Source organism: Ruditapes philippinarum, unplaced genomic scaffold, assembly GCF_026571515.1.
Source record: "Ruditapes philippinarum isolate M1 unplaced genomic scaffold, ASM2657151v2 ctg2010_1_1_1_1, whole genome shotgun sequence".
NCBI classification, from domain to species: domain Eukaryota; kingdom Metazoa; phylum Mollusca; class Bivalvia; order Venerida; family Veneridae; genus Ruditapes; species Ruditapes philippinarum.
In genome coordinates this window covers 81,037-108,884 of record NW_026862581.1, presented here as the reverse complement: position 1 = coordinate 108,884, position 27,848 = coordinate 81,037, and the positions used below count along the sequence as shown (strand labels likewise).

The 27,848-nt window shown below is 32.9% G+C and overlaps 2 protein-coding genes across 2 annotated transcripts; one reads left to right on the top strand and one right to left on the bottom strand.

Annotated features, from left to right (window-relative positions):
- Positions 1-22: 22 nt before the first annotated feature.
- On the top strand, positions 23-11,041 carry LOC132719472 (coactosin-like protein). The gene is made up of 4 exons (XM_060703242.1): positions 23-223; positions 5,729-5,814; positions 9,483-9,640; positions 10,226-11,041. The coding sequence occupies exons 1-4, from the start codon at positions 147-149 to the stop codon at positions 10,331-10,333; spliced, it is 429 nt and encodes a 142-aa protein (XP_060559225.1). The 5' UTR covers positions 23-146; the 3' UTR covers positions 10,334-11,041.
- Positions 11,042-14,913: 3,872 nt separating this feature from the next.
- Positions 14,914-26,833, bottom strand: LOC132719471 (valacyclovir hydrolase-like). The gene is made up of 8 exons (XM_060703241.1): positions 26,693-26,833; positions 23,929-23,985; positions 23,500-23,600; positions 20,974-21,140; positions 19,902-20,055; positions 18,698-18,829; positions 16,780-16,903; positions 14,914-15,488 (listed from the first exon to the last, which is right to left on the bottom strand). Exons 1-8 carry the CDS (start codon positions 26,788-26,790, stop codon positions 15,398-15,400), a joined length of 924 nt encoding a protein of 307 aa, XP_060559224.1. The 5' UTR covers positions 26,791-26,833; the 3' UTR covers positions 14,914-15,397.
- Positions 26,834-27,848: the final 1,015 nt, after the last annotated feature.

The window sequence follows — 27,848 nt, the reverse complement described above, 5'->3', positions numbered from 1 at the left end:
GATAAACCGTATATATTTGATGACACATTGTTAAAAGTGCGGAAGTGAACGGGAAAAGATCGTTGAGTGCAGTGAATCGTTAGTTTAATACTTTCGCTGAATTTGTTTAAATCAGAACAGTGGTTTAACTTTTAAAAAATCTCAGAATGGCTAAAATGGTAGATAGGGACGGTATTGTAGAGGCATATAATGACGTAAGGGACGATGTGTCACCCACGAACTGGTACGTACAATTTTTTTTTCTTGAGATTATTTATTCCCTTCCTTTAGCTATATTTACGATCTGTTTTAAAAATCATTCTCCATTTTTTTTCTCCTAAATCATTTATTTGATTGTGTATTGGATTTCATATATGAAAATTTAGTAAATTTCACAACGGTTATATTTGTAAATTTGCATGGTACATGTACGCGCCGCGCCACGCCCCCAAATTATATACATGTATGTCAGGCAGCGCTATATGTGTAGTGGAGTGCGATAATAATTGGGGGAGTTATTTAATTATGTCGTTCGTATACAAAAATTAATATCGTCACATACCAAAGTAAATTGTGTAATTATCTGAAAATTTCCTATTTCATTAATGATTTGATATTTTCCCCTCACACTTGAACTGCTACATGTAACATATATGATATGTTTATTTGTTAATGAGCCGCGTCATGACAAAACCAACATAGTGGGTTTGCGACTAGCATGGATCCAGACCAGCCTGCGTATCCGTGCAGTCTGATCAGGATCCATGCTGTTCGCTTACCAACTCTATCACAAGTAGAGAAACTGATAGCGAACAGCATGGACTCTGATCAGACTGCGCGGATATGCAGGCTGGTCTGGATCCATGCTGGTCGCAAACCCATTATGTTGGTTTTGTCATGACGCGGCTCAAATTATGATTGATGGAATACAGTACAATGTATTTTATACTACAACGGTGTACGAACACTAGTAATACATGTTTATATACCCATTTCTAAAACATGCGGAACAAAAATATGAAAGCTTTAATTTCCTTGTATCTATTTGTTAAATTTTATACAGGTATTTATACTTTATTGACAATAGAATACAAGCTGTAATTTATCCGGCGTTATAAAAAATAGCTCTTTTATCTATTGCCTAGCTGACTGAAATATTAAAAAAAGAAACAAAAAAACAAAAAAACATTTATGTACAATATTTTGCATTAGTTGTTTTTGATGCATTAGGCCATCAATAGCAAATGCACGCTATGATAATTATCGAGATATTGTTGATCGTGTAATAGCGATTACGTGCTATTGTCGATCGTTTTAATAGCGAATACGCGCTATGGTCGATCGTTTTATTAGCGAACACGCGCTATTGTCGATCGTTTTAATAGCGAATACGCGCTATTGTCGTTTATTATTTATTTATTATAGGTGATACGCACTATTGTCGATCGTTATTATAACGAATAGCGCTATTGTCTATCGTTATAATAACTTAAATGCGCTATTGGAGATTATTGAATAGGTTAGCGAACACGCGCTATGGCCAATCGTTAAACGACTAAAGTCCTATGGTTGATCTTTTAAATAGCGGTACGCGCTATGGTCAAACATTATACATATAATAGCGAATGATCGTTATGATAGCAAAAACGCACTATGATTGGTCGTTTTTAATAGCGAATACGTACTGTGGTCGATTATGCAAATAGCAAATGCATAGCAAATATGCAAATACTCGCTACAGCTAAATCGTTGTTTTTGATATTTGATTAAGCGTTATATGATAATTAATGATATATCTAATGAAACAACGTTTTTTATATATCTAATAGAATATACACACAATTTTCGAGTTAACGTGCTCGCGTAGCACAATTATGACACTTAATGTTGATTGAGTGGCGGGAGGGGGTTGAGGGAGGGGGGGGGGGGGGGCAGTTGGTGGTATCCTTATTCCTTATACATGTTATTGGGTCTAGTATTGTTGATGATATGGTGTTTATGATGATGAAGACGATACATGTAGTAACGATGCTGCTGTTGTTGATGATTATGATGATTGTCAAAATAGTGATGATAATATTAGGACAATGATAAAGATATTGATGATGTTAAATGCATGGTTGAATAAATGAATGGGGGTACAAATCTATCCAGAAATATTTCCAGAAGTTATAGGTGTATTGCATGTCTACGAACTTTTTAGTTCAGAACGATCATTACATGTACATAACTTGTCATTGAACGTTCTCTTAACTATAAAATATAGTGATACGAAATACAATGCAGTCAGTAACAAGCACTGTTAACTATGACAGAACAATATTTACAATTATAATTGTGTGCGTACGTATTCTTTTTTTTTTTAAACGAAAAACTTGACAACGGTTCACTTCCTGCTGATTTGCATTTCTTGACATCGACCAGGATGTTGATGTTTCTAAGAAAACTTGTTATGTTTTATTGTCTTTTCGTTCCTTTAAAGGACATAAAATATATACAATGTACTTTCTTAAATAGTAATTTCTTGTAATTGGCGGAATAGCATACATCTGTGGTAGGTGTAATGACAGAAATTGCTCATTTTATATACATTGTATTATCGAAATTAGGACATAACCCAAACTATTTCTAACATCTGCCCTATAAAAACAAATGGGTGTGATAATAAAGTTCAGTCGATTGTGAAAATTCATAGGTTTATGTAACACACATAGGCAAAAGTATCGGACCTGGGAAGAAAAAGTTAACTTAGTATATTTTTAAAGGGGGTCATTATATACATTTTTTTTGACACTTTTAAGATGAACACAGGTTTTTTTATCAATCTGGTCATTTTTTTTCTTCCCAGGTCCGATACTTTTGCCTGTGGTTAAAGCTGCAGAATGGCCTCGCAGTCATTTAACATCAGTTTTTTCCCGTATTTATTCGTAATATATTCGTTCATTTTCGACAGTCATAATTTTAAGCAGACTAGCTGGTTTCACCACTCTACATTGTGTAGTCTTAAATTTCAAAAAATACTTATAGAAATTGTAAGTTGAAGAACAAGTGCAGTCGGACTTATTTGTAAGTAATATTTTTTTTCTCACCGAATTTTGAGATTTTATTAAAGCTGAACGGTCCAAGGAAGTTGTGTAAAAATGAGTTGAAGCAACGAATTAATTTGGTCAAAAGGTTAACTTTGTCAAAAACATACATCCTTTAAACGTCCTTGTATGAGAGAGGAATACTTTGAGACAGGACATCCGTCCTTGAGTATAAAATTTAATATATACGCTTGATCATTTTGTTCCCTATTTTCTTCTGTACTGATACTTTAACTTTATCTTGATATCAGGGGCATCTGAACCTGCGACCTTTCCTTTGATCTTTCATTATCTCGAGAAATTTCGGAATGTTTCGCCACTTTCCGTCCTCCATAAAGACAATCGCAAAATTTCGATCCTTTCCGCCAATCTTCAGATAAGGTGTTCCGATTGCTATTAAGAACAATTGAACTTTGAAATGACCAAGGTTATGAAAATAAAATGTGCTGTGTAAAGAAAATGTATCAAAATTGATTCTCGAAATTTGCCGAACTCCTACGAAGCATTGAAAAACATCTTAACAGCCGGAGTGATACAGATTACGAAAGACGGACAATTTGCCATTTGGCCTCATTTCAATATATTATTCTGTAGGCTGCATGAAGATGGTGTTTTAATAATGAATATTCCTAAATTAAAGTCTAGCCAGCTCCAAAGCGAAAGCGAGAGTTTTACTCTTTTTTTATAGAAAGATAATGAGAAAATATTTACAATGTACATTTTTCACGTCCCTATAGCTAGCTAGGCAAAAGACAGGGGTATACTAGCTAGGTGTACTATCTTGGAACTGTTTAGTTCAGAACTCTCATTACATGTACATAACTTGTCATTGACCATTCTCTTAACTATAAAATATAGTGATACGAAAAAACAATGCTTTCAGTAACAAACTCTGTTCTCTATGACATAACAATAAATATAATTATAATTCTGCGTGTTTTTTTTTTCTTTTCTTTTCTTTTTTTGAGATTGACACCGGTTCACTTCCTGCTGATATGCTTTTCTTGACATCGACCAGGATGTTGATGTTTCTAAGAAAACTTGTTATGTTTTATTGCCATTTCGTTCCTTTAAATGACATGAAAATATAATTATACAATGTACTGTGCAACAGCCTACATGCAAAAGTATTCTAATTATGTCTTTCACTAAAAATTTACAAAGTTAAAAGGCTAATAAGTCAAACACTAAAAGGTTGGGGTTTTTTTTTGTCAATGACCAAATTCCTGTTAGATATCGTACTTTTATTGTTATTTAATGTTAAGAATACGTATAGATAACTACATGTAAATACATGTACAAGTCGATCACAAATATAGTTTATGACACCTAGACACTTTGTGTCATGACTCCTGACCCCATCTAAATTCGTTACATTTGTACTATCACTACAGTGACACCTCTACAAAACGGCCCTTGGTATAGCAATAACCTCTTTACAATAACAGTATCAATGTAATTAAAAAAGAAAGACTTCACAATAAATTTAACCTGTCTTGAGCGACACATCTCGGCAGCAATTAAAATCTTTGTCTCCCGAAAGGCGATGTTTTGCGGAGGTTTTGCAAGATTATTTAAAGATTAATCTGATTAATGTCAAACTTTTGGTTGAGATTCACAAAAATAAAAGTTACATGCATTTCTAAAGCGTTTAGTCGGCCTGAGTCAAAACTTGAATTTAAAATGTCAAAAGCTCTACATCCATTATGTATATAGTATATCGCCTTAGAAAACGTTTAGTCGGCCTAAGTTCCCTATTGCATCAGAAAGAGTGAAGTGTGCTTAAGACTCCAGACATGCCATTGGTCAATTAACCACCCAAATACGGACTTACTTTAATTCCACTCTGTGCCATAACGTTAACATATGTCTGAGCCGATATGACATGAATAATATTAAGAGATGAAAGAAAAGCGTGTAACAATTTAAACAAATATTTTAACCATCTTAAGACACTTGACTATTAAGTGCCCGACACTTGTTGACATTGCGCATTTGCATTCTTTAGCTACAATAAAAACCTACACACTTTAATGGAGAGTCAAGTTAAGACGAGGGGCGATATAAATGATCCTTGAAGATTACGACGAACATTCACAAATAGCTTTAAACTATTAAAGATATAAGTATATGATGGAGTTCATCAGTAAGCATTTACAGCATTAAATTTATAAAGTTCAATTAAGTGTTTGATTTTTTTCATAAACAGTCGATTTACTAAACTGATTACATGTAATATTTTGCCAATTTAATCAACGAAATATGTTGGAGAATAGTTTAAAACACTAAATCCAAAACGTAACTTTGATGCATGTTGGTGAAATCTTCTTTAGAAATGACATTATTAAAGGGACATAACTCGACTTAATTAAAGTGATTTGACTGAATAACAGAGGGCTGGTATTCTTTTTAGTATGGTGTTATTGTAACGATGATAAATTGCTGGGTCTTTTATAATAAATCTTACTGAATCAGTGATTTATAAAAGTATGTCATAGCGTATTTATCGGATGAAAACTGACATGTTTTCGGACATCATTTTGTGATCCAGTTGAAAGTAGTCCTGGACACATTGTTGAAAGGAATACCAACTGGCAGTATGCAAATCTATAAATTGTAGAATTACTACAGACTCTGAACTAATATTCTTTTTTATTTTACAGGTGTTGCTTAAAGTATGACGAAAGCAATAATCTTGCCCTCGACAGTAAAGGAGAAGACTTTGAAGAGCTTAAATCAAAATTTGGCGGTAGGTGATTCAAATATTGATCCTAACCCAGCTAGTACATGTGAGCCGCGTCACGACAAAACCAACATAATGGGTTTGCTGCCAGCATGGATCCAGACCAGCCTGCGCATTCGCGCAGTCTGATCAGGATCCATGCTGTTCGCTTACCAGCCCTATTGCAAGTAGAGAAACTGAACAGCGAACAGCATGGGTCCTTATCAGACTGCGCGGATTCGTTGGCTGGTCTGGATCCATGCTGGTCGGAAACCCATTATGTTGGTTTTGTCGTGACGCAGCTCATGTATATTGCATAATAATGCTTACACTTGTATCATTATTGGTCCTAACCCAGTCATCATTGTAAATATATTCCATCAGGTTTAGAAATCATCATGCATTTGTGTTGTACAATTCACCATTTATGTCTTCTTGCCACTTTTAGTTGAATGAACTATTCTGCTAACGACGGTTGTTCTATACAGGTGCCCGTTCGTGCCAGAAATAATGTACATGTACGGAAGGGCACCTGATGTCTTCCACAACCACTAAAACTGGAAAGGGTTGGTGTGGCGTAAAACTAAACCAAAAACGTACAGTTGAACAATTATTTGTAATGTAAAATGTATTAAAACATAGTATTTATTTAATGTTGTAATTTTTACATATCCTATACCTAACCTTTGTTTGATAACTCGCTGAAAATTTTCTAAAACTTCAATCGAACACTGAAGTATGCGGTTGAGAGCACAAAATTAATGCAATTCACGGGTAAGAAACTATCTGATATGACTCCGCTTACACCTGTTAGTTTATTGGGTGCATTTCTGTACAAAAAAGAACATCCTTTATTGTGTCTTTGAAATGTATTTTCCAACTTCCTTGTACATTATATAATTTAACACATGTATGGTATCTTTGAATTTGATGAACGGATTAGCAGTAATTAAGAAATTTGAACGAGTATATATATATCCTAGATACATATTAGGCTAAATTTGTAATGTAAAAACTCTATAAAAATTGAAGAGGAAATCGGAATGATCCCCTAAATAACGCCCACAACGACAAAATTGAACATGTTGCAGGCTCGGTTTCATGGACGGTACTGTATAAAACCATGCGTGCCATGGTTGTAGCTGTGCTCTCTGGTCCAACAATCAAGTATTAGTAAAGGTTTAATTCCCGACAAGTCCACACTGTCATGAGATTTTGATAAATTTATAAGGTATTAATTAATAAGCCAGATTTCGGAAGGTCGGTATATATGCCAGTTTCTGAAATGATAAGCAGAAGTGACACGTGTCGACATTTCAGTTTACAAAAAAAAATATTTAGATGATTAATTATGATGCACAAAATTTAACAAAATGATTTAAAATGTATACTTTCAACGACTTGTTGATGAGTTTCTACTTGACAAAATCAAATCTTGTTTAACAGTTGAAACATTGGGTGAATGTTGAATTTAAAATATGAGCCGCGTCACGACAAAACCAACGTAATGCATTTGCGACCAGCATGGATCAAGACCAGCCTGCAAATCCGCGCAGTCTGATCAGAATCCATGCTGTTTTCTTACAAACCCTATTACAAGTAACTGATAGCGAACAGCATGGATCCTGATCAGACTGCACGGATGCGCAGGCTGTTCTGGATCTATGCTAGTCGCAAACGCATTACGTTGGTTTTGTCGTGCTCAAATAACCTACAGGGGTATCAAACAAAATGTTCGCAGCGTGAGGTACAGTCAAGTTTTAAAATTTGAACAGATCAAATGTAATTACGAGTCAAATTGCAGGTTAAAGTGTACTTTGAATGTAAAGATTGGTAATATTTAACCGCAGGACACGTTGTGACGTAGTTAATATCTGAATAAAAGTAACAGCACAATTATTCTACAATATTATAATGTAAACTATATTTTACGACATGGTTGGTTGTAAATAGTTTGCGAATCACTTTGCAGTTAAATTCAAATTTTATGGGTAATATATGATGCATTCAGTTTACATTAAAGGCCCATTTCGCTCGCGGTCTGTATTTATCGATTTTTAAAGGCTCACGCATAACAATACGCAATGCTATATGCAGCAGACGATTATAATCATATGTTGAAGAAAATTGCTTCGTTTTGTCTGTCTTATTATACAAAACCTTCATTTTCTGTCCATTTTCTTCTTTAAGAGTATGTAGTTTAATTACATGCTCATACTCATGAACGATTAAAGGTGCAGGTCTCCACGTTTACTTGTTTAAAGGGTTGTGTCTCATTAAGAGCTAACAAAGTTTCAAAACAAATCAAACATGAGAAAAATGAAAAGTTTATACATGTACGTAGTCACAATCAATATCATGTTGCAAAATTTGTCTAGATTCATAATTTCATCACCCTATTTCTGACGTTACCTGATATTGATGCTGCATTAATTGAGAAGTCTAATTTGCCTAGTGTTCGCATGGTTTCGCCACACTTCGTCAAAATCCGTACAGGAATGTTATATAAGTTCAATAAAATTGCTATGATACGCTATTGGTATCTTCAAAAAGGTTACACAAATCAATTGAAGTATGAGAACTCCATATCAAAATAATTATTATGGTTAAAATGGTGAGAAGAACGTCAACAAATGTGGATAGTGTCAGAAATATGAGCACATTATCGTTTGAAATCGCTATATATAAGATATACATGTATTGTATATACGTATCTATATACTACGATAGAGGATTTTAGTTTCAATTAGATATCAGAGATAAATTAAAGCGATTCTGCTCATATGATGTACACATATAGTCAAACCCTGCCCAGATATAATTATTTTATAGTCTTACAAAAGTGATGGATAATTTACCATGGTTGTCATTTTTCTAGATCTCTGATATACTATCGTACAATTCCAATTAAGTGGCGACCAGATTCCTCCCCCGCCCGGCCATGATGTTCTCGAAATTTATGAAACTGTATCAATAATTAAGTGATGGCATAGTTACGCTTCCGTATAAGTCACCATGATATTCAGTTTGGATACAAAAAAAGGAAAGCATATGTTAAAGTGTATATGAAATAAGTCACGGTGAGGTCATCATTCAATATCCATTGAACAAGGCTTGTTTGTGTATTTATTGATATCAACCACTAACAATGTCAACTCACACTGTATAAGCAGGATATAAGTTCAACGTGCAACTTTATAGATAAAATGACGATATCAAGAGGGGGGGGCGGTCAAGAAGTAAAACCGGAAATTTCAAAATATCGATAGTCGTTTGGATAAGCGGGAAAAATGTTGCGATAATTTACTTTCCATGCATATTGAATTTACTAGCGGGAAAATGAGACAGAGCCTTTCTACGAATGAAAGACAGAGAGCGAAATCTAGCATAGACACTTAGTTTAAAAGGATTGGTTGAAATTTTCAAAAACAGTAGGAAAAAACAAATAACCATAAGCATATACCCCCTCCCGAGATTGTTAAACATTTAGCTTAACTTTGTCTCGATAGCAAGGACTTTTATTGGTCAGTGCGCATTCTGATCTGGTTTCTGACTTTAATCAAGTACATGAGTTTAAGCTTTGTAAATTGCTTCATAACTTCGGGCTTATTTGCGTTACTAACACTTAAACGGCTAATGATGTTATAAAAAGAAAACTCTTAAAAATGTATTTATTTCTGAGTACGATATTTCAGAGGACGAACGAGTATATGCATTCCTTAGAGTACAAACTGGAGACGAGATGAGTAAACGAATGAAATTCGCTCTCTTAATCTGGTCTGGTCCAGGTGTCTCCACAATGAAGAAGGCTAAGATGAGTACGGAAAAGGCTTTTGTAAAACAAGTATTTTTGGTATGTTAATTTCATTATAATTATATTATTTTCTTTGTTCAATAAACAAAAACGTTTCAGCGAAACAGACATATGGGCCCTTTTTTACCCCCATGATCCACTTAAAAACACGGCTGCAAATATATTAACAAACTGAAGTTTGTTTTTGTTTGTTGTTGTTGTTTATTTTAAAATTTGCTGCATTAAGTTCTTTTAATAGTTTGTGCGCCAAATGGTCTATCTTGTGGATTACGAAAAGACAATCCTTTTTTCATTTGGTTGGTCTAAAAGCCATGTTTAATTGGTTGATATGACAGTCGGAAGTTCGATACAGAATCCGTATTTTCTGTCTGCCTTAAAACAAATGAAATGTAACGTCTTGCAAAAGAAACTTTATAATAATAATAATAATATATATTATATAACAGATTAAGTTTTTATTGCATCAATATATTAGGATTGAGTAAACTTGATAAATGCTATAAACTGATCATTTAAAAAAACAATCTTGTTAACTTTGTAAACTTCATCTATTCTATTTATAGAATTTCTCGTTCTATTTATAGTTGCTACTGATCTATTTATAGACTTTTGTTCTATTTATAGAATTTTGCTGTAGAAATGTTATTTGAGGATATACACGAGGTGAAGGAAGACAACATAAAGGAAGAATGTATGAAAGCAGGAGGAGCCAACTATGGAACTGGCAAATAAGATCAACCTCTCATTTAGGACATTTTATAAATTACACCCAAACTCATTCTCAGCTTTAAGTGTATATGCGTGCATACGATCGACAGAGTTCCTGCCTCCAGACCGTGGAAGACATATTCTAACATGATTAAATTGTCAAAATTGTCATAGGACGTGGAAACAATATCAATATCTTTTTTTGAAACTTATTTTCATAAGATCATTTACACAAGATTATTGCTCAAATATTTAAAATCATTTTAGATCATTTCGATTATTTGCATTTGTAAAACTTTAACGATTCTTACGTATTTAGTAGTGACATTTGATGTTCAAAATTATTATTCATGATATATAATAATATGATTAACAATCTCACATTTTTGTATTTCATACAGTTTTCATCCAATGAATATGTTTCGATTATAAACTACAAACCCCACAAACGTTTGAACTTTTTCTGCAACTATTTATTTTAACGACTTGAAAATATCAAACCATTTTGTTTTGATTTGGAAGGCTGAATTTGTCAATATTTATTAAATCCATTCTGCTTTTTTTTTATTTATTCACAAATTTAGGAGTTAAAAATTAGTGCCATCAGAGCATTAATACTACACCAGTGCAATGTTCGTTATTTAATCTTTTGAGAATGTTATGTGCATGGAATTTGTATTACATATGTAATGATTAACTCTTTGTTAGTAAAAATTAAAAAAGTAAAAACTATTACTTTTGCATAGTTGTACTTTTAGCATAATCTGATCACGTGATATTAATATGAGCCGTGTCATGACAAAACCAACATAATGGGTTTGCTACCAGCATGGATCCAGACATGCCTGCACATCCATGCAGTCTGATCAGGATCCATGCTGTTCGCTTACAAACCCTATAACAAGTTGATAAACTGATAGCGAACAGCATGGATCCTGATCAGACTGCGCTGGTCTGGATCCATGCTGGTCGCAAACCCATTATGTTGGTTTTGTCATGTCGCGGCTCATATATTTCTTCAGTAATGCCAAGCAAAAGATTGCATAGCAACTGGTGTGAAAAGATTTGGAAAGCAAAGGAAACTAGTGAATGCATGATTGTCCTTGTGTTTTATGAATTTATTAAAAAAGTGGCAGCTTTACCTCAAAGGTAGAGAATGGAAAGCTATTTCACTATTTTTACCAAGTATATACCAGTATTGCAGGATTTCTCATTCTGTAATTAATTAGCTGCTTTCAAGTGTTACCATGTAAAGGTAATCTTTGAATTTATGAGTGCAAAAAAAAAGTATAATTTTAAAGGCCCATTATGCCAAAAAATGTTTTCTTTTCTTAAAATCTTTTTTTTGGGGTACTTTTATAGTTTCTAAAAAGTTACACATTGCCAATTACTCGCACCATTTTTTTCTTTTGCCTTTTTGACAATTAGTACCGTTGCAGTTACTTAACATGGAAGTCAAAATAAAATATAGCTCTTTGTTCACATTGCTACTTTTATGAAAAAAAGTTTCTCATTTAACGCTACTGTCTTAATGTAACAAAGTTCATCTATCATACTCTTAAATAATTATTTAAACAATATAAAACCTTTCGAAAAAAGTTCAGAAAAATAATTGAGCCGCACTATGACAAAACCAACATAGTGTGTTTGCGACCAGCATGGATCCAGACCAGCCTGCGTATCTGCGCAGTCTGATCAGGATCCATGCTGTTCGCTATCAGTTTCTCTACTTGTAATAGGGCTGGTCGCAAACGCACTATGTTGGTATTGTCATGGCGCGGCTAAATTTTTAAAGCATAATGTGCAGTCAGTAAGCTGAGTCAGTAAAGCTGCAGGTAGTTATTTAGGAGGTTTCATGTTCAAGTTCCGGCCAGGCTACTGTTTTACTAAATACTACTACAAGATGATATTTTGCACCAATGTAGAATGGGCATCCACCCACAAGCAATGGGACAAACATATTTCCAGGACTATGTTGGTTTTTTTTAAAAATTATTTAATAATTTCACTTTAAACAACCATACAAAATAAGAAAATGTCTACAATCAAATAAAATATATAAATCTACTACACTGTGTAACATAAACATTCTAGTTAATATCAGAGGATTTTATTCATTTTAAAATGTGATTTCTTCAAAGCCGACACTTGACTTTATGGGTACAGAATAGATCATTTCAATAACAAAATTAATCAAACAAAACATTTAAAACTGCCACACATTTCAATAATTTCTTCTTGAAATATTTACTTAATGTGACCAACAGAAGTGTGCCAGGAGTTCTGAAAATTGGTAGCAACCCTTTATAGGCCATGCTTTTAACATATTTTACATAATACACTGTGAGAAAAAAAAACAAAACAAAAAACAAAAATTTTCTTGCGAAATTTAAAACTTAATTGCCACCTACATTTTCAATAATACACCCACAATGAGAAAACAATCTGTATAACATAGTTACAATCTTTAAAGTAAACTATAAAGAACTAGTCTGATACAATTTTCACGTTAAACATGAAAAATCTAGTTTTAAATTAATGTAAAATCAGATTTTAAACCGAACTGTTTCATTATTTCACAAACAAAGAAGTAAAGACTGCTATTGCTGATAACATTTTCAAATCATTACAGCAACTAATATATTGTCCAAGTGATGTCACAATCTCCTACGCAGTGATCTCCCCTTATCAATACAGATCTCTCTGCCACCACAAACATTTTTACAACATTTTGATACTTCATATTTTTTAGCTTTTGAAATTATTTTTCATTATTTTGTATACTTTTGATAATTTTTTGATAAACTATAATAAATGTAGATACGAAAAGTTAAATATAAAACAGAAAGAGAAAAATGATGTTGTATTAACTGTCGATATTTACGAATTTTGATGTTAAGTCATGTGACTTTTATTGTCATGTGATGTCTGGGAAGGCAATGATTACAATTCTGCCAAGGGAGGTTGTCACTGTGAGGAGTTTGGTGACATCATATAAAATATAGACTGGTTTGACTTTATACTAGTAACATTTTCAAATCAAGGCAGATACTAGAACAGTTATATTAACTAATTTCATACAATATACTGGCTTCAATCAATACTCGTGGCATTTGTTTATATGTAACTAAATAATTTTAGTTTGATTGTGTATGAAGTAATAAGTTTATAGTCACACTCTTGAATCTGTGTCAGGAATCAACCATCAAGTAGTGTAAGGTTTTTTACACCAGGAAAGAATGGCATGCCCCTGGAGAGGTTTGAATCTACGCCACCAGAGATCCTTAGCAGAGACATAGATAACAGAGATAAGCAGCTCCTATATACTCCATTGAAATATCACTCATGCCTATCAAAAAGTGAAAAATTAGGCATTTTGTAGCAAATAAAACTTAATGGATATACATTTGATCCTTTAATATTATCACATACCATTTGAAAGGTAAATCTTTTATCTATTGCTGAATGTTAAAATATTAGTAACTTTCCATACCTTTCACTTAGAAAAACATAGCAGAACATACCCACTTAGCCTGTTTTTTCGTCATATGAACAGTTTTGTAAAAAAAATTATTAAGGAGTTCTCTTTAAAAATTGATGTATCATTTATTTAAATGGGAACTGTAAATATTTTTACCTGCAGCCATAGACTTGTAATGAATAAGCTTTTAGAAAATGTATTATTTTACTGATTTTGATATCTGGTTAATAAGTTTTATTTGCAACAAGTTTTAAGTTTAGCACGCACGCGTGATATTTTAACTGGCTAGGAAGTTGCCAATCTCTGTTATCTATGTCTCTGTCCTTAGATAACTAGTCTGTTGCTATAACAACTGGGCCCCACCCTAACATACTAATGGCACTGACAACTCAACAGCCACTTGAATTCATAGATCTAAAAGTATCTTTCAATTAGGCATTTCAATAATGTACATTTTTATCAGTAAAAAACTAATTACTTCCACAGAAATGTATAACGCTTTCATAATCTTGCACCAAATTTGCCATAATTATAAACAATGTCAGAAAAACAAACAGTTTAACTATATACATAACAGAAAATACACACAAATTTTTGCTTTAAAATATGAGTCTTAATAATTTAATTCTAAAAAAATTGTAATAAAAATGGAGGGACATTTATAATATGATATAATCTATAATATACCATATGCACACTTACTTTGTATAATTTCAGTTCAACATGTGCAGTGCATTAATCATATGAAATTTAAAATGTCCTTTCCCTGACATTTTTTTTTGTCATTATCATTTTGAAACAAGTGAATCAACAAAATCAGAACAAAAATTTTAATTTGTGCTGAAAAAAATATGGTTATTCTTTTTCCAAACTAATTTGGTTTTTGTAAAATTGTACAAAAAAAGTTAAAAAAATCATTTTTTTAAAAATCTGTATCAATTACCATGAAGAAACGTTGTAAGTCGTCAATAGTCAGTGTTTTTCACAAAGTCAGCTTTATAGCTATATTTATGTTCTTTCACTTTCATGTCCATATCTTCAATGTAAGTTTTATATACAAATCCGAAGAAATGTTGTAAGTCATAAATAGTCATTTTTTTTCACAAAGCCAGCTTTATAGCTACACTTTCATGTCCATATCTTCAATTTAAGTTTTATATACAAATCCATTTTTATGTCTTACATCTTCAATTCCTTTCTTATGTCTATAATTTCATATTCATGTCTAAGATTCCAATTTTATGCTCAAAATGTCATAGTTTATGTCTATAATTTCACTTTCATGTCCATTTCTTCAATTAAAGTTTTATAAACAAATCCATTTTTATGTCTTACATCTTCAATTCCTTTCTTATGTCTATAATTTCATATTTATGTCTAAAATTCCATTTTTATGCTCAAAACTTTATGCCTATAATTTCAGTTCAGTTTATGTCTGAAATATCACTCTTAATATGTCAGCACACTGTATTTTGGGTTCAGCTCTTCCAGTTTTGCATCTACAATTTCAGTTTTATGCCTACATTTCATATTTCTATAAATTAAATCAAGTTTCATGCCTATCATTTCAGTTTCAAACCTGCAATTTCAGTTTAATATCAGTACTTTCACTGCCTCAAGAAATGCTCCACAAGGAAGTTGAATTCTCTATGATATTTCTGGTGTATATTATGTTTTCCTTCTGGCATGATATTCAACCTGAAGATAAAAATATAAATCTTACATATATTCACAACAATATAATCATACATATAGTTTATATACAGTATTGAGCCGTCCATGGCCTAGTGGTTAGTGGCACTGACTTCAAACCACTTGTCCCCTCACAACTGTGGGTTCAAATCCAACAAGGGACTTGAAATTCTTTCATGTGAGGAAGTTATCCAGCTAGCTTATGGAATGGTTGTTCTACTCTTGTGCACATTCATGCCTGAAATAAAGCATAAGGTGGCACCTGAGATTGTCCTGAACTTATTAAAACTGGAAAGTCCTGAATGATTCTTTTCTGTTTTTAAGTGACTTAAAACCTTACAACAACAAAAATCCAGTATTGACACCTTTGTGGAGAAGTTTGCAGTTTCTTGCTGATGAAAGTAGAATTTTTTTTTTTAATTTTAATTCTTTGTGTTGTGTCCTTTCTTTTTCTGTATTTGGTTGAGTATTATTTTAATTAAAATAGTTTCTGTTTCTGGTCACACAGACACTGCACAAGTCATAACATGATTACTCAGGTTTGTTGAGGGAGAAAGACGTCATCTGCCCCTATATGCATTATTTCAGTTCCAAGAGGACCTAACCTCTTGGCAGTGGGATCTCAAATTAAGATTCTGGAAATTTAAGTAAGTTCAATTGACATTATGCTCATTCGAGGGTATACAGTGAGTGAACAGGTGAAAGTCAGAAAAAGTTTTTAGATGCCATGATTCTTTTTAATTGAGTACTTTACTTCATATAGACTATACAGTAGACTGGATCGAAACGGAATTTCTGTACATATCAATTAGAACTTACCTGAAACGTTTAGTTTATAAAAAGAGTGGGGCAGTCTTTTTATATTTTAGGCAGATTTTAAATTTTATCCTAAACATTTTCCAAAATAAACTGTTGATCAAACACCATTTTTAACAGTCAATCTTTTGATTCAGCTCAACTTGACTATGAAATTATGAGCATAATGTCACTTTAAGGCTTAGGAATAATTCAGACAAAATTTATGGATTGCAGGATATTGTTCTAATGAATTGATACTAATGTGCATAATATTAAATCATTCATTTTAGCCACATTAAAAACTTAGAATGAATACTCTAAGCACCAAAGAACATTAATAGTACACATAGAAAACACTATATAGCATATATCCATTCGGTTTGGGGGAGGTAACTAAATTGTAAATGCTTTTTGTTTAGGAGAAAAACCTATTAATCTAGCACTATAATTGAACTAAACTAAGTGTACTATGTTAGTAAGATATCAATTTATAAATTACGTTGAGCCTTTGATATTATGATGGAGGAAGTCTGGGTGTTCTAAAGGCACAAGTGGATCCTTCATTCCATGTACAATCAACGTCTTAGCCTTTATCTTCTCCACCTCCGCCATACAAATATCTCCTGAAGTTATATACAACATTATCATAGGACACTAATTATTCTGCTTTTAGATCAATCCTGGATTATCCACAAATAAAAGATATGTACTTTCTGGGTTTTTTTTGCCAAATAATATTGCCCAGAGAGAATTTATCACTGTCATGTTATTCCTAAGACAGAATTCAATATTATCATGTTATTACCCGAAGAGAATTCATTATTACCATGTAATTGCCCGTGGAGAATTCAATATTATCATGCTATTGCCCGAGGTGAATTCATCATTATCATGCTATTTGCCACCTTAGAATTCACCATTATTATCATGTTATATGCCCAGAGAGAATTCATCATTATCATGTTATTGCCCGGAGAGAATTTGTTATTATCATGTTATTGCCCAGACAGAATTCATCATTATCATGTTATTTGCCCAGAGAGAATTCACTTTTATAAGAGAATTCATCATTATCTTGTTATTTGCCAAGGCAGAATTCATCATTATCATGTTATTTGCCCAGACAGAATTCATCATTATCATGGTATTGCCCAGACAGAATTCATTACTGTCATGTTATTTGCCCAGAGAGAATTCATTATTATCATGTTATTTGCCCTAAGAATTCATCATTTTCATGTTATTTTCCAGACAAAATTCATTATTGTCATGTTATTCCCAGACATAATTCATCATTATCATGTTATTGTCCAGACATAATGCACCATTATCATGTTATTGCCCAGACATAATGCATCATTATCATGTTATTGCCCAGACATAATGCACCATTTTCATGTTATTGCCCAGACAGAATTCATAATTATAATGTTATTGCCCAGACAGAATCCATCATTATCATGAAATTTGCCCTTAGAGAATTCACTTTTATTATGTAATTTGCTCTGAGAGAATTCATCATTATCGTGTTATTAGCCCTGAGAGAATTCATCATTATCATGTTATTGCCCAGACAGAATTCATCATTATCATGTTATTGCCCAGACAAGATTCATTATTATCATGTTATTGCCCAGAGGAGAATTCATTATTATCATGTTATTGCCCAGACAGAATTCATCATTATATTTGCCCAGAGAGAATTCATTATTATCATGTTATTGGCCAGACAGAATTCATTATCATTATGTTGTTTCCCAGACAGAATTCATTATTATCATGTTATTGGCCACACAGAATTCATCATTATCATGTTATTTGCCCTGAGAGAATTCACTTTTATCATGTAATTTGCCCTGAGAGAATTCATCATTATCATGTTATTTGCCCTGAGAGAATTCATCATTATCATGTTATTGCCCACACAGAATTCATTATTATCACGTTATTTGCCCAGACAGATTTCATTACTGTCATGTTATTTGGCCAGAGAGAATTAATCATTATCATGTTATTTGCCCTAAGAAAATTCATCATTATCATGTTATTGTTCAGAGAAAATTCATCATTATCATGTTATTGTTCAGAGAGAATTCATCATTATCATGTTATTTGCCCAGAATGTATTCACATATCATGTTATTACCAAGTCCACAAATAGAATAAAATGTTCTGGTATAAAATATCATGCTGCTATTAAAAGTTAGTATTTAACTATTGAACAATTATTTCATGAATTTGCCTTTCACTCACTAGGAAATATACCAACATATTTCTTTCATACAGGCATTTTGAAACTATTCTTTTTCAAAATTGAAACAAATAATATTGCAAAATGCAGGCAGTAGAGATATACATGTTCATTGTATCTTTATACCTAAACAACATAAATGGGATTGACTGTTACATGTACCTACCATTTCGTTTACTAAAGTAGTTCTGATAAGCATCTACCCAGTTACTCCACTGTGTACGAAAGTATTTCTCGCCATACATTGCTAGAAATGGTACACGCATCTTCTCACTCCAATTTGAAATGTCCCTGATTGCTGTTGTGTTAAAAAAAACATATTACCTTATATATTAAAAAGCTACATGTCTCAAGATTGTATTTTTATGAAAATCAAAATTCTGTTCTAATCTGAAAAATTATTGTAAAGTGTAGAAAAGAAGTGATTTTACCTAGTGTAAGTTATTTTCTTTCCAATTTAGCGTTGATAGATTTAATAACCTAAAATGTAGCTGTGAATGTGAAATAACTTGTTAGTAGCAAAATGTAAAAACACTGAAATATCTTGACTTGCATAGAAAATACTTAAGCACTATAACTGTACAAATTGCCAAAAAGAAAAAGATGGTTCAGATAATTGGTCAATGAGTAACTTTTTTGAAAACTATACAAGAACAGAAAAATACAAAGCTTTTGAGAAATAAAACCAAAAACATTTCTTGGGCATAATGGGCCTTTAAAGTGAGAAAGGTAAACGTTTAATTTTATTACGTCCTTTCCATGGTTTGGCATATACAAAGTAGATGCTTCTTTTTTAATGTCCTGTTTGGGCAACTGCTAAAAAAACTTATGGTGCATTTAACATCACAAACTTAAGTGTATGTTAACATGTGATTTTAAACTGGTATTACTAAATCAAACATTTACATAAACAGCCTAAAATGTTTATATAAGAAAACATATTCCTTTAAATGCATCCCACTACATACAGATCCATACTCCATGTAACTACATGTATTATAAATCCTCTTTTTACCTAGCAACCATCATTTCCGGCTATCAATGTCCAGGCCTCTACCTTAGATCACTGAATAAGGTTATAGGCAAGATGTAGCTAAACTATGCCAAGAGTTCTACAAGGATTAGCATTTGCTTACTCAATTTAACTGTATATCCCCTCTTTTATATTAACACTGTTAACTAACTTTGCTTCAATGTTCTCACAAAAACATAATGTATTACTAGTCATCCCTGTAAATTTTTTCTTTAAATTTCTTGCTCTGACTCACATCTGCTTAAAATATGCACAAAGGATTAGATGCAGTATCTATAGATATATAACATTGTCGTCGGTAAAACAAGCCGATCTTTCTATTATGTAAAATACTTACATTCATAAAATGCCATATCCCTGCCTGTAATGTAGGCATTAGCACCCCAGATAACCAGTTTGTCAACAACGTCCGGGTACCGAGCTGCTGCTATCATTGCCGATATTCCTCCATCACTCCATCCTAATATTGACACCTTATGTACACCTAATTTCTGAATTGAAAATAGATTTACAACTTCACAAGCTAAACATTAACCTTAACCCTGCTGAAAGCGAAAGTGATAAGTCTTTGCCACCAGTATAGAGCCAGGCCAGACTGCACATCCATGCTGCGTGAGTCTGGCTTGGCTCTATACTGGTGGCTGGCTGACATCAAATTCTCACCTTGATATATCTAAAATTGATAATGGACTGTTCCAGAATGAAAATTGGAAAAGTCCATTTGAGCCGTGTCATGACAAAACCAACATAATGCGTTTGCGACCAGCATGGATCCAGACCAGCCTGCGCATCCGCGCAGTCTGATCAGGATACATGCTGTTCGCTTACCAACTCTATTACAAGTAGAGAAACAAATAGCGAACAGCATGGATCCTGATCAGACTGCATGGATGCGCAGGCTGGTCTGGATCCATGCTGGTCTCAAACCCATTATGTTTGTTTTGTCATGACACGGCTCATTTAAGAAAATCAGCAGGTTAAGGGTTAAATATATTAAATAATGGCCTAAAAAAAAGTTAAATCACCATCATTTAACTAACAAGAAGGCCCAGAGGGTCCTTGATAGCTCATCTGAGAAATAGGTCAAAAGGTTTAAGTGGAGCGCCTTTCGCCCCAAAAGAAATAGTGAAAATTAAAACATCACAAAAAATACAGGATTTACAGTACATATAATGAAAGTCAATGACCCCTGGGGCCGAGCCAATTTAACCCTAGGGCTTTTATTTGAACAAATTTGGTACACTCATTAGAAGATGTTTCATGCTTAATATCTAAGCTCTAGCTCTATGGGTTATTTAAAAGAAGATTTTTTAAGTTTTTACTATAGACATATATATAAGGCAAATCAGTCATTATTAACTCCTCGAAAAAACAATGTGAATATGTCCTCATTATCATAAAATTCTTACTCTGACAAGTTCCATAGCATCTTCAGCATCTCTCTGCAGGAACTCCAGTGGCCAGTCTCTGTCTGGGGGTCGACTCTGACCATATCCACGAGGGTCTATGGCTATCAAAGTGAAATCCTGCTTATTGAAGTTTGACAATTGGTGTGAGAAATCTGTTCTGGAACAGCCTGAAAAATAATTAAAATTTACATGGAAGATGATATCAGTATACACATATACACAGCAAAGCAACGTGGCGGTCAATAATCTCAGATCACTTTGTTTTCAAGCATTTTTGGTTATTTCAAAATTTATTTGCTGTGGAAAAAGGTTAATGAAAGTAATTAGAACATCTTTTGAATCTAAAAAACTAACTGGCATTAACTAGTACTAATTAAGGGCAGGGAAGATCTAAGAGAAACCACACATCACCACTTGATAGGTTTAGATGATAAATTAAAGCCAAAATGTTTTGATCAAAACACTGATCTCCATCAGGACTGTTGTCATATGAGGAATGACCTTAATTTGTCACATGACCTTAATATGGCTCAATTCCAGGTCCCTGATCTTCTCGAGTTTCTCTTCTGAATATAATGATAGGTTGTCTGTTTTTTTTTTACTCTTGTCATCACAGAAAACTGCCTCAAAGCAAATCGTGATTGCTTAATGGTTAAAACTTTATGTAAAATAGCAGCATACATTGTACTATTTTTTTCTGGAACAATTTATTTTGTTTATATACAATATTTATTTGTGTTAACAAGAGACACTCTATACTTTAACTCTTTTAATAATCGAGCACGATATTATGGAAACAATATAATTTTACTGTTGATAGATTTTAACACAAACACAGTTCACCAAAGGAAAATAATTTTTCTTAAGAGACAAACAAAATGTATTTAATTTCAAGTCTAACATACAGCAACCATACAAAACATAGAACAACTTTGTTTCATTCTGCAATCAGTTCTTGTCACATACCGGTATTCTGGTAAGATTTTGCTCTGTATCTAAATACTCAAGAAGGTTTGTTACAATAAGTTTTTTTGTGATTCTTAAAGGAACACCACTGAGTTCCAAAAACCTAAAATCATAAAATTTGAATTTCTTACATAGATCAGCTGGGGCACTTAGATACATGGTATACAAAAGATTATCAAAAAAAATATACTCAAAAATATACAATTGAAAATTTTTGTCTGATTTTATACTGAAAAGTTTTGCAATTGGACAATTGGTAAATTCCATAATGTAGTTTCAAATTACTTATCACCTCCATATCTGGCTATTCCGGCTGGCCAGAATAACCAAAATGAAGGCTATTTAAGATGAAAAAATAATCCAGGAACAAATTTATGAATATTGCAAAGTTTTATACCTACAATATACACATCAGTCCAGTCATGCTACACAACCTTCGTGAAGTCCCTTTAAATATACATTCTCTATGTGAAACATTCCATTCAAGATTATTTAAAATAAAAATTTGACAAATTTTCTCCATTAACTGAACAAGATATACACGAGGGTCATGATGGACCTAAAATCGCTCATCTGAATATAGAATGTTTCCATGACAAGGAACAAGTAATATTGTAACTATAAACAAAAGCAGACATAAAATCTAAATCTTAAATTTTGACCTCAGGGCTTTCATTTGAATAAACTTGGTAGACACTCATTACAAGATGTTCCTGCCAAAAAAAACTAAGCTCTTGCTCTCTGTTTTTTTTTTAAAAGAAGATTTTTTTATTTTTTTCTTTCAGTTGCCAGAGCTACCAGAGTTCTGCAAAGAATTTAATTCTTTGAACAATTTTAAAAGGTGACCACCAAAGGTATATAAATGCGAAGTTGGGATGAAATTGGCTTAGCAGTTTATGAGGAGATGTCGTTTAAAGTAAAAGTTTACTGACGGATGACTGACGGACAACAGACGGACGCCGAACAAATTGTGATCACAATAGCTCACCTTGTCACTTTATGACAGGTGAACTAAAAGTAAATGGTATTTGGGAAGCATTGACTTTGATGTTAAACCTGCAACTTGACTATTTAAGCCACTAGATGGCGCTGGGGCAGATTTTCATGGTATTTTTGACATGCTTCACATCTAACAGCCCTTTTTTGAAATAGTAAAATAACCAAGAAGTATTTTGCCTAAAAACTTTTTGTATAACCTCTTTGCAACATTTGAAATAAAATGGCAGAGAAAATATCACAAAAGATCACTTAAATGTACTTTGTGAAAAAAAACAAATCAGTTAACTGTCAAAAATTTGAAAATCCTGAGGCGGAGTTAATGGGGTCATGAACTGCAGGTTGTAACAAATACAAACAATTCAAATAGTTTTCAGTTTTAGGCCATTTTGCATGAGTACAATGAATCAATATTCTGGAGAAATGGAGTGAGCAATTAATTTGAAATTTTGCACACAAGATATTGGTAAAGATCTTCATAAAATTGTATAATAACTTTGAATGAATATTCTAAGACCCATCATGTAATTCCAGTGGAGTCCCTTAATGGTAAAATTCAAATACCTAAAGCTCCGGGCATGAGCACAACATTGTGGGCACCATCGCCTGTCATCTCAAAATGTAGTCGCACTCTGTTTACCTCCATCTTGTGTGACAGGACACCACTAAAAATATAATTAAATTGATCAGTATAATTAAGCTTGCCAATTTGGGCCCATATTAGGGGCTAAAATTTGGACTATGTACATTGAACATTATTATCTATTATACATGTATGTATATCCTTTAAATATGTGTTAATGGTAAATGCTAACTATATACATTGTACATGTTGTCCATGATGTGGGTTGAAATTCTGCCTGCTTACCTCAAATATTTGAACTACTATAGAATTACAATGTATGCAAAAGTCCACAACTACATGTATTCTGAAACTTCTGACATTCTATGAAATTTAGTTATTATACAATATAAGAATGATATTAAGATTACCTTTTTCTTTGGTCATCCAACATTCTTGACTTTGCATGTTGATAAAGTGTGAAGAACCTGCAAATGAATATTAAAAATAAACAAACACTTTTACCACATTTAACAAAATCTGTGCATATCATGACATGAATCTAGTACATATAAATGAGCCTCGCCATGACAAAACCAACATATACGTTTGCGACCAGCATTGATCCAGACCAGATTGTGCAGCTGCGCAGTCTGTTCAGGATCCATGCTGTTTGCTTACAAAAGTTAAACCAACATAATGGGTTTGCGACCAGCATGGATCCAGACCAGCCTGCGCAACCGCGCAGTCTGTTCAGGATCCATGCTGTTTGCTTACAAACACTTTAACAAGTAAAGAACTGATAGTGAACAGCATTGATCCTGATCAAACTGCAGTGTTTCTTTCCTTATATAACATTACTACCCTAAAACGGTACTGTTCCCAATAGAAAATAGACATTAAAATTCCCAATTTCCAATGTTTAAATTCTCAAAATGGCTGTTCAAAATTCACATAAGGGAAAGAGATTTCTCTCAAATCATTATAATCCAAGATATTCATATAAATCACCACTCAATAGATCTACCTGGACAGTGGAAGCTGTTTAAGCTACCTTTATTTATGATGTCTAATAAAAAAATGCATAATAAAAATTCCTAATTAAAGTCAAAATAACGCATTTTTTCCCAATCAGTCTGGTACCTGCACCATTCCCAAAAGATTGAAAAAAAATGCTGGACTGTGCAGGCTGGTCTGGATCCATGCTGGTCGCAAACACATTATGTTGGTTTTGTCATGGCACGGCTCAAATATTGATGATTGAAAATACTTCATTCAAGATTTTCCTTTACTTAACTGTCACAATGGCATGGAAAAAAGTGATTGTAAAAGATAAACAGCTAACTTCTTGAAAAAAGAAAACTTTAATCCTGTATGACAAGTGACTACATGTCAGTGAATTTGGTATCTTATAAGCTACAAAAATTTTTTTTCAATCTATACAAGTATCTTAACATACATATCTACTACATGTACTGAAGTACATCAGTGTACAGTTTACACTATTTGATTAGAGCTGTTGTTATGTACAGTAATAAGTAATGTGTCCAGATTTGATTTATAAAATAGAAGTTTCACATCCAGTACGTAACATAACGTATTGTTAAAAATGTTCAATGAGGTTTTGTGCATGAAATGTGTCTGTCAATTCCATACGCCATATCATCAGGTCTAGTATATCGCCAGATTTAGTGCATAATGCACAAATTGGTACATATAATACACAAATTGGTGTATTTAATCATACACCGATTGGTGAATAAAGATTTTGATAAATGCGTTTCTGTAAATAATTTATTGTTTATTTATAATCATGTTTTGGCACCTGCAAATAACATTGTTTATATAATAGTCTGTTTTATTGACTAAGAGTAAACACAACTTCTGATCTAAATGAACTTCAGGAGATTTTAATGTTTTCATTCACTGAAAAATTGTAACTTTCAGACATAAATTCATTTTCACTTTTCATATCTAGTTATTATTCTGATCAGAAATAATAAAATTGTCCAAAAAAATAACCACTTCCAATTTTGGGATGCACTAATTAGTGTATCATGCAGATTTTCAAAAAAGTGCATGAATTGCCAGTGTTTAGGGGCCTACATCAATATCTTTAGTTTAGGGGCCTACATCAATATCTTTAGTTTCAGGATATTTCTATGATTAATATCTATAGAGTGGTTGGATCAATGCTCGGCGCATACCAATGCTCGGCGCATACCAATGCTCGGTGCATACCAATCCTCGGCGCATACCAATGCTCGGCGCATACCAATGCTCGGTGCATACCAATGCTTGGCGTAAAAACTATTTTTTTTAAAATATCTGAAAATGTCTCGAGTTATCTCCGATTTAGGTCACTGGTGCTTTTATTTACATCTTTCACCATTTTATCCTGGTGTGGTTCACTGCTGGTCGAGTCACAAGACAATGCATATATCAGACAAACAACCATATGTAATCCGCAACATATAAATTATTAAAATCTTTTAACACTTAGAGTTCTGGGGCTGTAAAATTTAAACTAAAAGTTGGGTACTTGTAAATGTATGAACCTTATTTGGTTGTTATATTATTTATTCAATATGTTTTCTTCATAAGATAAAAGAGATTTTATTCAAAAAACAATCATGCATCATGTAGTATTGTACGCCGAGCTACAATGTATGGTACAATTTCACTCAAACCTAACTCTTGTTTATCCGGACTATCTATAGCTCCAGCCATGCACATCATTAATTATGTGATTAGCGAATTTTACACAATGGCTATTTAAAACAATATCATCGGTCTTGAAAATTGGCATATAACATTGAGGTCTGTTTACGTTGATTTAAATTTGCCATATCAAATATAGTATTTTTACGTCGAGCGTGGGTCCACCCACTCAAGTAAGTGCAGGTGCCACAATTCACACCAGTTGCTATAACACAGAATAATGGGTCTTCAAAGATTTGCATGATACTATTGATAGTCTGGTACACCATTGGTGCATCATAAAATACACCAATTGGTGCATCATACACATACTGGTGCATCATGCGCTAATCTGGCGATATACTAGACCTGATCATGAGACATGACCTGGTGACAGATCACTGCAGATGGGAACAGGGGAAGTTGTGTTTTTTCCCCTCAAATTAGGCGATATTAAATAAATAGCAATGATGACAGTTTGTGCACATTACTAACCTTGGGTCTCGAAACTCCCTTGTCGAATATTGGCAGAGACAAACCTTTGTAAGTTTGTTTAAACTCTGAAAAATCTGTTTGCTTGATTTTGTAAACATTGTTATTGTGCACGTTAAGGTCCTTGACCTTATGGTAGATTTACTTACACAGTGATCTCCCTTTTTAAAAGACCTTTACCTTCCAACGGGTATTACTTCACTAAATTATTATTTTCACCCCGCTGTTAAGGCTAAAGAACACTATATATTTTAAGGACAGCGGGTAGACCAAAAAAATTCACGACAAAAGGAAGAAAAAGTGTAAATGAATATAAGTAAAATTGGCTAACTCTTGTGTAAAAATTTGTGACCCAAAACGATCATTTGAAGTGTAGCTAACATAATTCAGTGCCCAATCTATAATTAAATAAAAGCCAATCAAAGAATACAGTATACATATGTTTATATTACTTTGTCGAACCGAAACAGTTGATTTGGCATCAATGAATTACAATGCAGTCAAATTATATTTTCTGTTACAGGTTATCTGGAGCAACATAAACCCGTGCACGTTGTGCACACACAAGTTACAATTTAACTAATTTTAATTTAATAATATATATAATTGCAACTATATATAATACATGTCAGATATTAATAACACACACAAAAAAGAAACAAATGTAAATATAAGTATAGTACAAATGGGTTGGGCTACAAGTTATACAACATTAGCAACAGCCCTAAAATTTAACCTATTTGAAGTACATGGGCCTTTTAGAAGTAATGCTATATATGTAATGATATATAGCTATCAGTTGGTTTTTTTCTTCTTATAATTAAATTAACAGGCCTTTAATTAGATCCATTAAATCAGGGCCTCTCTTCTATTTGAAAGACCTTAATGAAAGGGGCACGCTCTCAGATCAGTGGCACGAATCAAACTATTGAAAAGTATATATGTGTAAAAATTAAATACTCACAACCCAGGTATAAATTTGGAATGTAAATATTTATGCAAAATATAATTTAACAGAATAGCGCTACATGTCGCAAAACTTCTACCTAGTTACTAAACGTAGTATGACCATGATTTTTAATTTAAACGAAAAAACTCCCAGTTAATCATATTTAAACGCTTAAATATCTCATCGCGCACTCTGGAAAATATGATTGTG

Excerpts from the sequence above, each read along its gene's own strand:
- LOC132719471 (XM_060703241.1), bottom strand. The coding sequence starts at position 26,790 with ATGTTTACAAAATCAAGCAAACAGATTTTTCAGAGTTTAAACAAACTT. Across the intron at positions 21,141-23,499 it reads GCTCATGCCCGGAGCTTTAG|GCTGTTCCAGAACAGATTTC; the intron begins GTATTTGAATTT and ends ATTATTTTTCAG. Across the intron at positions 20,056-20,973 it reads ATGCTATGGAACTTGTCAGA|AAATTAGGTGTACATAAGGT; the intron begins GTAAGAATTTTA and ends TTTTCAATTCAG.
- LOC132719472 (XM_060703242.1), top strand. The coding sequence starts at position 147 with ATGGCTAAAATGGTAGATAGGGACGGTATTGTAGAGGCATATAATGAC. Across the intron at positions 224-5,728 it reads GATGTGTCACCCACGAACTG|GTGTTGCTTAAAGTATGACG; the intron begins GTACGTACAATT and ends TTTATTTTACAG. Across the intron at positions 9,641-10,225 it reads TTGTAAAACAAGTATTTTTG|AATTTTGCTGTAGAAATGTT; the intron begins GTATGTTAATTT and ends TTCTATTTATAG.